At 43.3% G+C, this 12,427-nt stretch overlaps 2 protein-coding genes across 4 annotated transcripts in view; both read left to right on the forward strand.

Annotated features, from left to right (window-relative positions):
- LOC137537653 (transmembrane protein 272-like) overlaps positions 1 to 10,366 on the forward strand; it is a 78,043-nt gene extending 67,677 nt beyond the window's left edge. For all 3 annotated transcript variants that reach the window (XM_068259562.1, XM_068259563.1, XM_068259564.1), the window contains exons 5-6: positions 1,398 to 1,552; positions 10,059 to 10,366. In XM_068259562.1, coding sequence (XP_068115663.1) covers positions 1,398 to 1,552; positions 10,059 to 10,127 — 224 coding nt within the window. In that variant the 3' untranslated portion in view covers positions 10,128 to 10,366. The remainder of the gene's footprint in view (positions 1 to 1,397; positions 1,553 to 10,058) is intronic.
- LOC137539260 (uncharacterized) lies at positions 4,844 to 7,219 on the forward strand. The gene is made up of 2 exons (XM_068261815.1): positions 4,844 to 6,887; positions 7,159 to 7,219. Exon 1 carries the CDS (start codon positions 4,844 to 4,846, stop codon positions 6,884 to 6,886), a length of 2,043 nt encoding a protein of 680 aa, XP_068117916.1. The 3' UTR covers position 6,887; positions 7,159 to 7,219.
- Positions 10,367 to 12,427: the final 2,061 nt, after the last annotated feature.

Raw genomic sequence — 12,427 nt, forward strand, 5'->3', positions numbered from 1 at the left:
TTTACGATTTCATGCAACCAACTTTTAGAATAGTCTGGGGAGGGATGGGCTATTACTGGTTGCAACATGACGGAACGCCAGTGCACAAAGCAACATCCGTAAAGACATGGATGAGCGAATTTGAAGTGGGGTAAGTTGACTGGCTTGCACAGAGCCCTGACCTCAAGCCAACAGAACACCTTTGGAATTATTTAGAGCTGAAACTGTGAACCAGGCCTTCTCGTCCAACATCAACACACTCTTCTGGAAGAAGGGACGGCGCACGACAGTTTGGCTTCCAGCGGGCAGGGTGAGCAGGAGAACAAATCTCCTCTGGTTAGTTGGGCGTTGCTAAAGATCTTGCATGCCGGATCTTTACCTGACAACTGGGGCTCTTGTATACACGCCGCCTCGGCCAATTGAGCTCTATTTACCTATTGGTCTTGTTCTTCTGTTCTCCTGTACATCATTGGAGACATTTCTTACAGTGAGGAGAGCCATGTAGAACCGTGTGATAAGGTTCCAAAAAATACTGTAAGTGTAATTAACCATAGGGTCTTCTTTAAAACAGGATTATTTTCAGCTTTGATTGTCTTTTGACCCCTGCTTTAAAGGAAACCTGTAACTTTTCAAGGGAGAGAAATCCAAATACTTCTCTTGGTAGAGGGATCCTGCAGAGGCTTCCCACATCCTTCTCAAGACCACTGCCGGATGTCGGGACACTCTGGAAGCTCACAGCCATGCTGTTTGTAAACGAGCGCTGTTGCACTGCGCAGGCTTAGGACGCCTCACGCCTGTGCGGTGGCACAGAGCTGCTCAGACTCAGTGGAAAAAGCCAAGTCAGAGCATGTCCATGCTACTGCAGAGGTGCGAGACGTTCTGCAGTGCTCATTCACAGATGGGTGTGCGGGCACTTGCATTCATCAACCAGCCCTTGTCAACGAGGCTCAGGGGGGGTCCCAGCACTGGATCGGTGGGGGGGGGGAAGGGGAAACATTTGGATTATTCAGGCTTCCCTTCAGGTATACCTCAACCTAATTGCTTAAACTATATTACTAGAACTACATTGGGGTGTATTCACTAATGTGCGCTGACAGCTGACATAAACATTAGCAGGCATTACACAGCGTTCCTAACATGCGTTATACATACAACATACTGGCTGACCTGGTTAGTGTGATGCTGACCAAGGCCGCAAATAATGCACAATATACCTTGAACCTGTGTATTGTATGCTTAGTGCAAGCTATGATATTAATGTAACTCGCAATACGCAAACTGCACCTGCCAGTGATGATGCACCCTTTCAGTGCACAATAAACATTAGTGTGAATATACCCTATTGTGATGTGTTTTTTTTTTATTTATTGTAGAAATAAATAACATTTTCCTAACCTTCGTATACCTTTTTATGTTAGGTAGCGTCTGGGTGTTTAGAGTCTACCAAGATAATCCGAGACGCTGTAATGATTTGGCTTATAAATTTGCATTTGGAATCCTCATCTTCGAATATATCTTCCTGGCTTTCGTTGTTGCGGTGGTCTGTCTCTGCACATGTTGTGCAGGCCTGTTGGTGAGTAGAGCATTTGTAAACATGTATGTGCTACTTTAAAGGGGCACTACAGCCAAAAACTGTAAAATTTAAAATATGTGCAAACATATACAAATAAAAAGTACATTTTTTCCAGAGTAAAATGAGTCATAAATTACTTTTTTCCAGTAACACTCCAGGACAGGTACACATTGAGACTTGGCTCCTCCCAGGAACAGGAAATATCCGTCAGCCTCTCTATAAATCAAAGATGGAGCAAGGGTCAGGCAGTATTGGATATTTCCTGGTCCAGGAACCAGGTCTCTCTATGTGCTCGCTGTCCCGGAGAGCCTGGGTGGCTAGGGAAGGTGTTGGCACTGAGCGGGCCTTGTCAAAGATACAAGGAGGTCCGTTCCCCTGTGGAGTACCTGTGGGTGGCTGCTTGATGGTCCTTTCTCCCAGTGGATTTAGCCCTGCTGGTCGGCCTGATTTGTGGGAAGGTTTCGCTGCAGGAAGGGCTGCCCCGAAGACTCACCGCGCGGAGGCAACGGCTGGGTTGTGAGCGTCCGGAGGACGCGTATTGCGGAGGCGAAGTACGGAAAATCCTCCGGCCGCGACCTCGGGAACTACTTCCGGGTCGCGTGACGTCACTTCCCTTGCGCCGGGTGAAGAGGGGCGGCCGTCCGGAGTCTCGGCAAACAGCGTTCTGCACCTCGTGGAAGATGTCGGAAGCAGAGCAGGAGCCAGGACGGGTAAGACTGCTCAGCTGAGACCCGGGCAGCGGTGGTGACTCCTGTGGGAGCCGATAACCGTGCGCAGCATTGTTGGTTGATGTTTGCTGCATGTGGCCTAGTTTGGAAAAGTTGTTTGGGGCACATTATTGTTTAAACTTTTCTTTCTAAACACACAGTTGATACTGCGCAGGCTGGGATGATCTTTATAATGGCAAATGTTGTTACAAGCTCCTATTTAAAGGCATATTATCCATAGTAACATATGACTGCAAAGGATAAATGATTTACTATAAGTATATTTATGATGATTATATGGCAGTGTTTTTTCTATATGAGTCAAAATCATAAATGTGAATATCTTTAGACCTGATATCAGTTTAAAAAGTCAATCGAGTGTTATGTTTTTTTGTTGTTTCAGGGCACTTCTACAAATGTACCTGACCCTGTAAAAACCACTAAACGGTGCCCTGTGTGTAATAATAAAGTCAATCCTGCATCAACAAAATTACTATGCAAGGATTGCACCTATAAAGTAATGAAACAAGAATCCGCTTCTCAAAGAGATATACAAGCTTTGAGACAGGATTTAAAAGACACTTTGAAGGAATTTAAAGCATCTGCATTATCTTCCAAACCAGATACACCTACGGAGGGGCAAACTGATCAGGCTACGCAACCTAGCTTATCAGAACCCATTACGCATAAAAAAGCTACTAGCAAGACTAATAAAGCAATTATTGTATCAGATGAAGATGAAATGAGTGACAATGATGATGTTTCTGCGAGTTCAATTGAAGCGCAGGAGACAGAAAATAAACCTTCAAAGTTCAAATTTCCAGTAGCAGAGACTGAAATGTTATTGACTGCAATATACGAAGATTTAAATTTAAATAAAACAGTTACCGAGCCATCTTCAATGCATGATAAATTATATGAGGGTATGGAAAATCAGCAAGATCTGTTTTTTCCAGTACATCAATCAACAAAAAATTTAATATCAAATCAGTGGAAAAATCCAGACAAAAAACTATTTATGTCAAGAGGTTTTAAAAGACGGTTTCCGTTTGCAGAAGATGATAGTAAAATGTGGGATAAAAGCCCTAAATTAGATTCAGCTTTTTCACAAGTTAATAAAGACGATGAATTGGCCTTCGAGGACTTAGGTCACTTAAAAGATCAATCAGATAAAAGAATTGAATATGCACTTAAAAGGTTGTGGCCTGCTATTTGTGCCAACTTCAGGCCTTCAGCCGCAACAACTTGCGTGGCAAGAATGCTGGCACTATGGATGCAGCAATTGGAAGATAGCATTGGTAAAGGTGTGCCAAAAGACCAACTCATTAATTCGATGACTGTAATGCATAAAGCAGTAGCCTATATAATTGACGCAGCGTCAGAATCAATAAGATTAACTGCTAAAGCAGCTGGAATATCTAATGTTGCAAGGAGAAACCTATGGATCAAAACATGGCATGGGAGTATGGCTTCAAAAAATAGAGTTTGTTCCATACCTGTGGTGGGAGACACTCTCTTCGGGCCAGAATTGGATGAAGTTCTGGAAAGAACCGCAAATAAGAAAAAGTCATTTCCCAAAAAGAGACAGTTTAAAACAGGGAAAAGGTTTTTTCGTCAGAATAGACAGTCAGACAAACCGGAAAACCAAAATAAGAGGAGAGCTTGGTCCTTCAATAAAGACCAGAAAAGACCGGGACCAAGTTTTAAAACACCAGCCACACAAAAACAATGACAGACTAAAAGTGGGAGGAAGGTTGGGCTATTTCCTTCCACATTGGAAACAAATAACAAAGAGCCCGTTTATTATAGACTTAATAAAGAGAGGTTATCACATCGCCTTCAACACAAAACCTCCGAAAAAATTTGTAGTGACCAAAAAATTAATATTGCCTCAACATCAGGAAGCATTAAAAGATATCATCACAGATATGCTAGAGAGGCAGGTGGTATCAGCAGTACCAGTGATTCAAAGAGGGGAAGGCTTCTACTCAAAAGTATTCCTAGTTCAAAAACCGTCCGGAAAATACAGAATAATTTTAAATTTAAAACCAATCAATCCATACATAAGATACGAGAAATTCCGTATGGAGTCAATTTATTCTGTAAAAAACCTGCTGATACCACATGGCTTTATGGCAAGTATAGATCTGCAAGACGCATATTGGCACATACCAATAGAACTAAGCTCACAAAAGTTCCTAAGGTTCGCAGTGCAAATGGAAAGAGAAGTTCAGCATTTTCAGTTTCGCTGCCTCCCGTTTGGCATAACATCTGCCCCAAGAATCTTCACCAAAGTTATGGGAGAGTTAATTGCAGCAATTCACAAAAAAGGGATCATTGTAATTCCGTATTTAGACGACCTACTAATCTTAGCAAGAACGGTAGAAGAACTAGAGGTACACAAACAGACTGTACTTTGTCAACTACAAGATGCAGGCTGGATTGTGAGCAAAGAAAAGTCACAGCTTACCCCAACACAGAGAATCCTGTTCCTGGGGTTTATAGTAGACTCGGTGCAGCAGAAAATATTTCTTCCACAGGAGAAAATACAAAAAATTCTATCCGAAGTGGAGAAATTTTGTGCATGCCAGTCAGTGACGATCAGGCAGATCATGCAGCTCCTGGGCTTGTTATCTTCGGTTGCACCAGCAATCCAGTGGGCATTAAAGCATACCAGAATACTACAGTCGAAGATGCTGGACAGATGGGACAGACATCAAAAATCACTAGACAGCGAAATGATAGTAGACTCTCAAACCAAAACCAGTCTGGAATGGTGGCAGATGGTACAACATCTCACACAAGGCAGACTATGGTCACTACCGATACAAAAGATCCTAACGACGGACGCGAGTCTGTCAGGATGGGGGGCGCACGTGGAAACCTTTCAGGTTCAGGGTGTATGGAGTCAATCTATGACACAGCATTCATCGAACTTCAGAGAACTGATGGCTGTAAAAATGGCAATAATCAGCACGATACACCTTCTAAGAGCATGTCACGTTCAGATTCAGTCGGACAATGCAACTGTTGTTTCATATCTGAATCGCCAAGGAGGCACCAGATCCAAGAGACTGTTATTCTTAACTCTGGAGATACTGGATATAGCAGAACACGAGTTACTATCCTTGACAGCAGTTCACTTGAAAGGGGAATTAAATGTTCTGGCGGATCAATTAAGCAGGGTACAGATTACAAATACAGAATGGTCTCTGAACCCAAACTTATTCCAGATAATAGTAAGCAAATGGGGAGAACCACAGGTGGACTTGTTTGCCAACAAGTTCAACAGAAAGTGCAAACAGTTTTATTCCCTCAATGTGATGGACAAACCATTAGCAATAGATGCCCTGGCTCAAGACTGGAATCAGAACATACTTTATGCTTTCCCGCCGTTGAATTTGATTCCTCTGGTACTTCAAAAGTTGATGAAATCACAGTGCCATTTGATACTAATTGCCCCGAACTGGCCCAAGAGGGCTTGGTATCCACTCCTTCTTTCCTTGTTAGTGAACAAACCGTGGGAAATACCGGTATCAGAAAATATGATACAGGTACAAGACCAGGCTGTAACAAATTTAGAAAAATGGAGACTTACAGCGTGGTTTCTGAAAGGACAGTCCTTGAAAGTAAGGGATTGTCTGCAAGAGTAGTGAATACTCTCTTGAAGAGTAGGAAAGAAAACACTCGTTTAATATACCAGAAGTACTGGAAAACTTTTAATTTATGGTTAGAAAACTCAAACTTCCATTCAACAGAAATGGCGACAATTTTAGAATTTCTGCAAGAGGGAGTAGAGAAAGGACTGGCCTTAAGCACAATTAAGGTCCAGATATCGGCATTATCAGTTTACTTAGATAAAAAATTAGCATTAGATCCTCTAATAATCCGATTTGTCAAATCGATAGAAAGAAATAGACCAGTTATGATCAAACAATTTCCGAAATGGGATCTGTCTTTAGTCCTGCAGGCATTAACATCTAAAGAGTTTGATGAGGATTCTCTGAGGATGTGTACTCTAAAAACAGTATTTCTAGTGGCGATCACGTCAGCTAGAAGAATTAGTGAACTCCACGCTTTATCATGTAAAGAACCATACTGTTCTTTCTTTAACGATCGGGTAGTTCTCCGAACAAGTCCGGAATTCTTACCTAAGGTTGGAGACATGTTCCACAGAACTCAAGAGATAATATTACCGTCTTTCTGCACAGATCCAAAAACGGAAAAAGAAAGTAGACAACATAAATTAGATGTTAGAGAAAATCTTATGACCTACTTAGATAAAGTTAAAGATTTCAGGAAGTCGGAAGCGTTATTCATCAACTATGCAAGCAATTCCAAAGGATTGAAAGCATCTACAAAGACCATTGCTAAATGGATAAAGGATTGCATCATACAAGCCTACAGCATTATGGGTAAGGAGCCTCCAGAAAACTTGAAGGCCCATTCCACCAGGGCAGCCGCAACTACGTGGGCTTACAGGGCAGGTACATCACCGTTGAACATCTGCAAGGCGGCAACCTGGAAGAACCTGGGGACCTTCATGAGGCACTATCGGTTGGACCGAATAACGGAAACCGATCAAGATTTCGGAAGAACTGTCTTAAAGGCAGTTAGCCCACCCTGAGGTTAGTGAGTGATTTCTTGCTTATCATCTCAATGTGTACCTGTCCTGGAGTGTTACTGGAAAAACCAGGAGTTAGCTCACCTGGTAACGACCTTTTAAGTAACACTCCAGGACAGGTGGGGGTACCCACCCCCATATATATCTCAAATATTGCATGATATACATGTTATGTTATGTGTATGTAAATGTAATATAATAGGGTTATGTTTAGTATATTGTTCCTGTTCCTTTATATTATACTGCCTGACCCTTGCTCCATCTTTGATTTATAGAGAGGCTGACGGATATTTCCTGTTCCTGGGAGGAGCCAAGTCTCAATGTGTACCTGTCCTGGAGTGTTACTTAAAAGGTCGTTACCAGGTGAGCTAACTCCTGGTTTCTCCTATAATGCTGTCACTTACAGTAGGCAGTAGAAATCTACAGAAGTGACAGGTTTTGGACTAATCCATCTCTTCTTAGGGGATTCTCAGCAAGGCTTTTATTCTTTATAAAGATATTCCCGAAAAAGGATTTAAACAATGATGCTGGCCAGCTTCCCTGCTCACTACACAGTTTTTTGGCAGTTGGACAGAGCAATTGCCATTTACTAAGTGCTTTTGAAAATAAATGTATCCCTGAGAATCCCCTATAAAGAGATGGACTAGTCCAAAACCTGTCACCTCTGTCAGATTTCTACTACCTACTGTAAGTGACAGCAACATAGGAGAAATGTTTGGCTCATTTTATTCTGGAAAAAATGTACTTATTTGTATATGTTTGCACATATTTTAAATTGTACGTTTTTTTTTGCTGTAGTTCCCCTTTAACTCTATATGGGGTTGATTCATTAATGCTTAATGACAGCAGCGCCAGGTAAAAATCTCCAGCGCACGCTATGCTGCCGTAGCGTGCTTTGCTAACTTAAACTATGCTTTGTTACGTTAATGAGTGCTCCATTAACTTAATGGGCTCTCCACTGAGCCTGCCCTGACCTCCGGGGGTGGGGGGGGGGGGGGGGGCAGTGGCTTCAAAGGACAAGATTCCTACACTTTGTCACTTGACATGCAGCCTATTGGGCCAATCAAAGTGCAGTAATCTCCTGTTACTCGCGCTGGTGCAATAGCACGAGGAACATGAGGTTACTTGTGCTAATTACTTTAGTGAATCTACCCCAATGTTAATTTGGTTGAAAAAAGACGTGTCCATCAAGTCTGACTAGGAGAGGAAAAAAAAAAAGTTAAGTACATTTTTCATCCTCTGCCCTCACCTTCTACTTGATCCAGTGGAATGCCAAAAAACCTTTACAAGGCCTCGGCCGATTAACCCTTAAGAGGAAAAAATTCCTTCCTGGCTCAAGGTGGCAGCACCTAGTAATAATAGCTGTGGATGACTTTCAATACAAGAAAAACATCCAAGCCTCCTTTAAAGGATATCTGAGGCGAGAAAGAAGTTAGCTTTACTTACCTGGGACTTCTTCCACCCCCTAGAGGGTGACGTGTATCCCTCACCGCAGAGTCTTCTGTGTCCCGCTGGCAGCCTCTGTAGTATGCGCAAAAAAGTGGGATCAGCGCATCACCAGGCCGCCTCTGAATGGCCTCTGCTCAGAGATGCGCTGAGCCCCCCCCCCCCCAGAAACTACAAACGCACCTTGAACCCAAACAGAGGCTCTGCATATACACCAAAGGCAAAACTGTTAAGTGGGAGCAGCTGACCAGAAATAAATTAAAACATAGCAAAGAAATGAACAGCGCTGCTTAAAAACAGATGAGTGCCTACCTGCAAAAGAGTGCAAGCCCCACTTATGGGATAAAATACACACTGAGCATACACATGACCTGTCTACCACTTGGAGGATGTTAGTTTCCTATAACAGCTTGCATGCAACTTGTTAAGTACTTGTCCCTCCAACTGTCGAAGAAGTCTTTCCTCCATGGGAGGGGACCTAACACTAACTAAATCCTACCTATGCATATGCATAGCCTGGGCGCGCTACCAAGTAAAATTGAAAATTGCGCAAAAAAGTGGGATCAGCGCATCACACTTTTTTGCGCAATTTTCAATTTTACTCGGTAGCGCGCCCAGGCTATGCATATGCATAGGTAGGATTTAGTTAGTGTTAGGTCCCCTCCCATGGAGGAAAGACTTCTTCGACAGTGGGAGGGACAAGTACTTAACAAGTTGCATGCAAGCTGTTATAGGAAACTAACATCCTCCAAGTGGTAGACAGGTCATGTGTAGGCTCAGTGTGTATTTTATCCCATAAGTGGGGCTTGCACTCTTTTGCAGGTAAGCACTCATCTGTTTTTAAGTAGCGCTGTTCATTTCTTTGCTAAGCCTCTGTAGTATCATAGACTCCAGTGAGTCGGCGTCTTCGGCACATGTGCAGTCTTGCGCCCACATCATCAAGAGTACTGCGCAGGTGTAGTATGCTCTCAATGACTGTGTGAGAGCACACATCGCAGGCCCATGTATGCGCAAGAGGTTACGATCCATCAGTTGTCGGCGATACTGAAGAGGCTGCCAGCAGGACCGGGACAAGACCGGAGCTGTGGCAAGGGACGCACGTGACTTCTAGGGGCTGGAAGAAGCCCCAGCTAAGTAAAGCTAACTTTTATTTCTCATGTCAAATATCCTTTAAATACAGATATAGAATTTGTCATAATTTCTTCCCGTGGTAAAATAATCCACATTTTAACCACTCTTATTGTAAAGAACCCCTTCCTAAATAGATGGCAAAACCTTTTTTTCCTCCATACACAGATCATATCCTCTTGTTCTTTGTACAAGCATAGGAACAAAAGCTGATCCAACAAGCTGTTGTATTGCCTTCTGATGTATTTATGCATGTTAATGAGGTCACCCCTTAGCCATTTTTCGAAGCTAAATAAACCAAGTTGGTCCAACTTTTATTGGTAAGTGAGATCTTCCATCCATGTGATTCATTTAGTTGCCCGTCTTTGTAGCTGTTCTAGTATGTCAGTGTTCTTCCTATAGTTCGGTGCCCGAAACTGTATCCCATACTAGATGTGGCCGCACAAGTAATTTTATACAGGGGGAGTAGTAGGCTAGTCTCTCGTGATTTTATTTCCCGTTATGCATTCCAGAACTTTATATTCTTTAGCTGCTGCTGCTTGGCATTGAGTACAGTTGTTTTTACATTGCTATGATAATTATTTGAGTTTTTGTATTACAGGCAGCAGCTTCAGATCGAGAGACCCCTGCCAGTACTGCATCTCCAGAGGATGTAGAAGCTCTGAAGTAAAGATGTCTCAAGATGTGTTCTGCAGCTAGTTTGCAGTGTTTTATAATCCTTATGCAGATTATTATGGAAGATGTACATATACAGTTCATCTAGGGCACTCTGTTATTGAAATCCCAACTTGAGTTCTTGAAGTCATCTTTGGGTCCACCACCTACCTTACCTCACTTTAGGTCAGTCAGGTCATCCATCTTGGTGATGGACAAGGAGTATTGTACAGCAGTGGAAAGTTTTTTTTTTTTTTTTTTTTTTTTTTTTTTGCCAGGAACTGAAGCTGAGATTGGTTTAATAGAGTGACTTACGTTTTTTTTATGAGCACCCAATGTGCCCATAAATAGAAGTAAGGGTATATGCAGGCACCTCTGCTGTGTTTAGCCAAGCTTTTTAATATGTTTATTACAACAGTTTGTCACAACAGGTGTGATTTCCAGCCCAGTAGGTAGCAGCAATCCCAACAACTCACAGGAAAAAAACTTTAGACTCCATAATATTGAGAAGAATCAACGCTTAGGCCTTGTTCATATCTAAAATCGCAGTCGCTGACACCGTTTTGTGATTTTTTTTTTTTTTGTATGCGATTATTTTTAGCGCCTCCCGGTGCATACCTGCGCATTGCGTTTTTTTTTTTTAAAGCGCTTTTCTAAGCGCATTTGCAGAGCGATTTTGTTTTTTTTTACTCGTGTCAGGAAGTGAACTCTTTCACCCGGAAAAGAATAAATACTGTGTTTATTCTTAAAAGCGCTGTGGAAATCGCTATACAAAGAGCTTTTTCAAGCGTTTTGCGATTACCTTCCATTGAGGCAAATCGCCACAAAAATGGTACAGGCAGTGCTTTGGTGAACGGAATCGAACCGCTCATATGTGAACACTCTCATCACTGCACAAGCGCTTTTAGGGCGATTGAAAATCACTGGCGCGTAAAGCCAAAAGCGCCCTTTGTGTGAACAAGCTCTAATCGATGTTACATTTACCTAAAATTTACTATATCATTTCCAGCTAATCCCTTGCCTTGTTTATAAGCACAACTGGCAAATTTACTAAGACAGTCACTCCTTCACAATGTCCAGAATTCCCCTTTTGTAACCACTATGATGTTAAAATGGACCTATACTCCGAAATGCATAAACATTTATTACTGTTACTGACCTGTCTTTGGAAAGGAGCTGAAATGAACTATTTAGAGAGAGCCTGAGTCGAAGCTTGGTTTTATAAACGTATACTTTCCTAAGGAGAGAGAAACCTCTGGATCCTAATGAGGCTTCCCTGGCTGTCACTGTCCTCTTCCTATTGCTGCTTGCAGACCTTCAAGCTGATCGGGCCAGGCTCCTCTTCTGACATGAGTGGCAGTACTACATAGCCCCCAACCGTCCCGTTTTCGGCGGGACAGTCCCGATTTGGGGGGGCTATCCCGTTATGACCCCCCAGTGTCCCGGGCGGCTGGGGGGTCAGATGTGCAAAAGAAATGATCGAGGCCCCAGCCGGCGGATGCGGTGTGTGGGATGCTGGTCTGGGATAGTATTGTCCCCCCCCCTCCCTCCGAATGTGCCCCCCAGTGTGCCCCTGCAGAGATAAGAGCGGAGCGGGCAGTCTTACCATTCCTTCTCGCGTACGGGCATCTCTTGCTTCCATCTACTTCCTGTGACGTCGCAGGAAGCGGAGAAGACCAGATGCCCGTACGCGAGAAGGAATGGTAAGACTGCCCGCTCCGCTGCGCTCTTCTCTCTGCATACAGGGGGACACTAGGGGGGCACATTCGGAGGGAGGGGGGGACAATACTATCCCAGACCCGCATCCCACACACCGCATCCGCCGGCTGGGGCCTCGATCATTTCTTTTACCTCCTCACCCATGGGCACCCTCTCCTCACCCACAAATATATTTTTTACTAAAATAAATATATATTTGTGTGTGTGTGTGTGTGTGTGTGTGTATATATGTATGTGTGTGTGTGTGTGTGTGTGTGTGTGTGTGTGTGTAGATAGATAGATAGATAGATAGATAGATAGATAGATAGATAGATAGTGTGTTGTGGGCGTGGCTTAAGTGTCCCGCTGTCTCATCTCAAAAAGTTGGGAGGTATGGTACTACAGCTGCATGTGCACAAGCGGCTCCAACTTACTGCGCAGGCGTGGCCATAAATGCGCAGTACGGTCACCCTTGTACTTGAAGTGGAGCCTGGCCCCAATTATACTACCAACAATCCCTTGTCTGTAATCCTTGGAGGGTCTGCACTTGGCAACAGGGGACAAAAGGGCAGCGGGGGGAGGGGGAAGTCTTATTAGGATCCAGAGGATTCCCTCTAC

The sequence above is a fragment of the Hyperolius riggenbachi genome, chromosome 11 (genome assembly GCF_040937935.1).
Source record: "Hyperolius riggenbachi isolate aHypRig1 chromosome 11, aHypRig1.pri, whole genome shotgun sequence".
NCBI lineage: Eukaryota > Metazoa > Chordata > Amphibia > Anura > Hyperoliidae > Hyperolius > Hyperolius riggenbachi.

Coding starts and splice junctions, on each gene's coding strand:
- LOC137539260 (XM_068261815.1), top strand. CDS start 4,844: ATGCCAGTCAGTGACGATCAGGCAGATCATGCAGCTCCTGGGCTTGTT.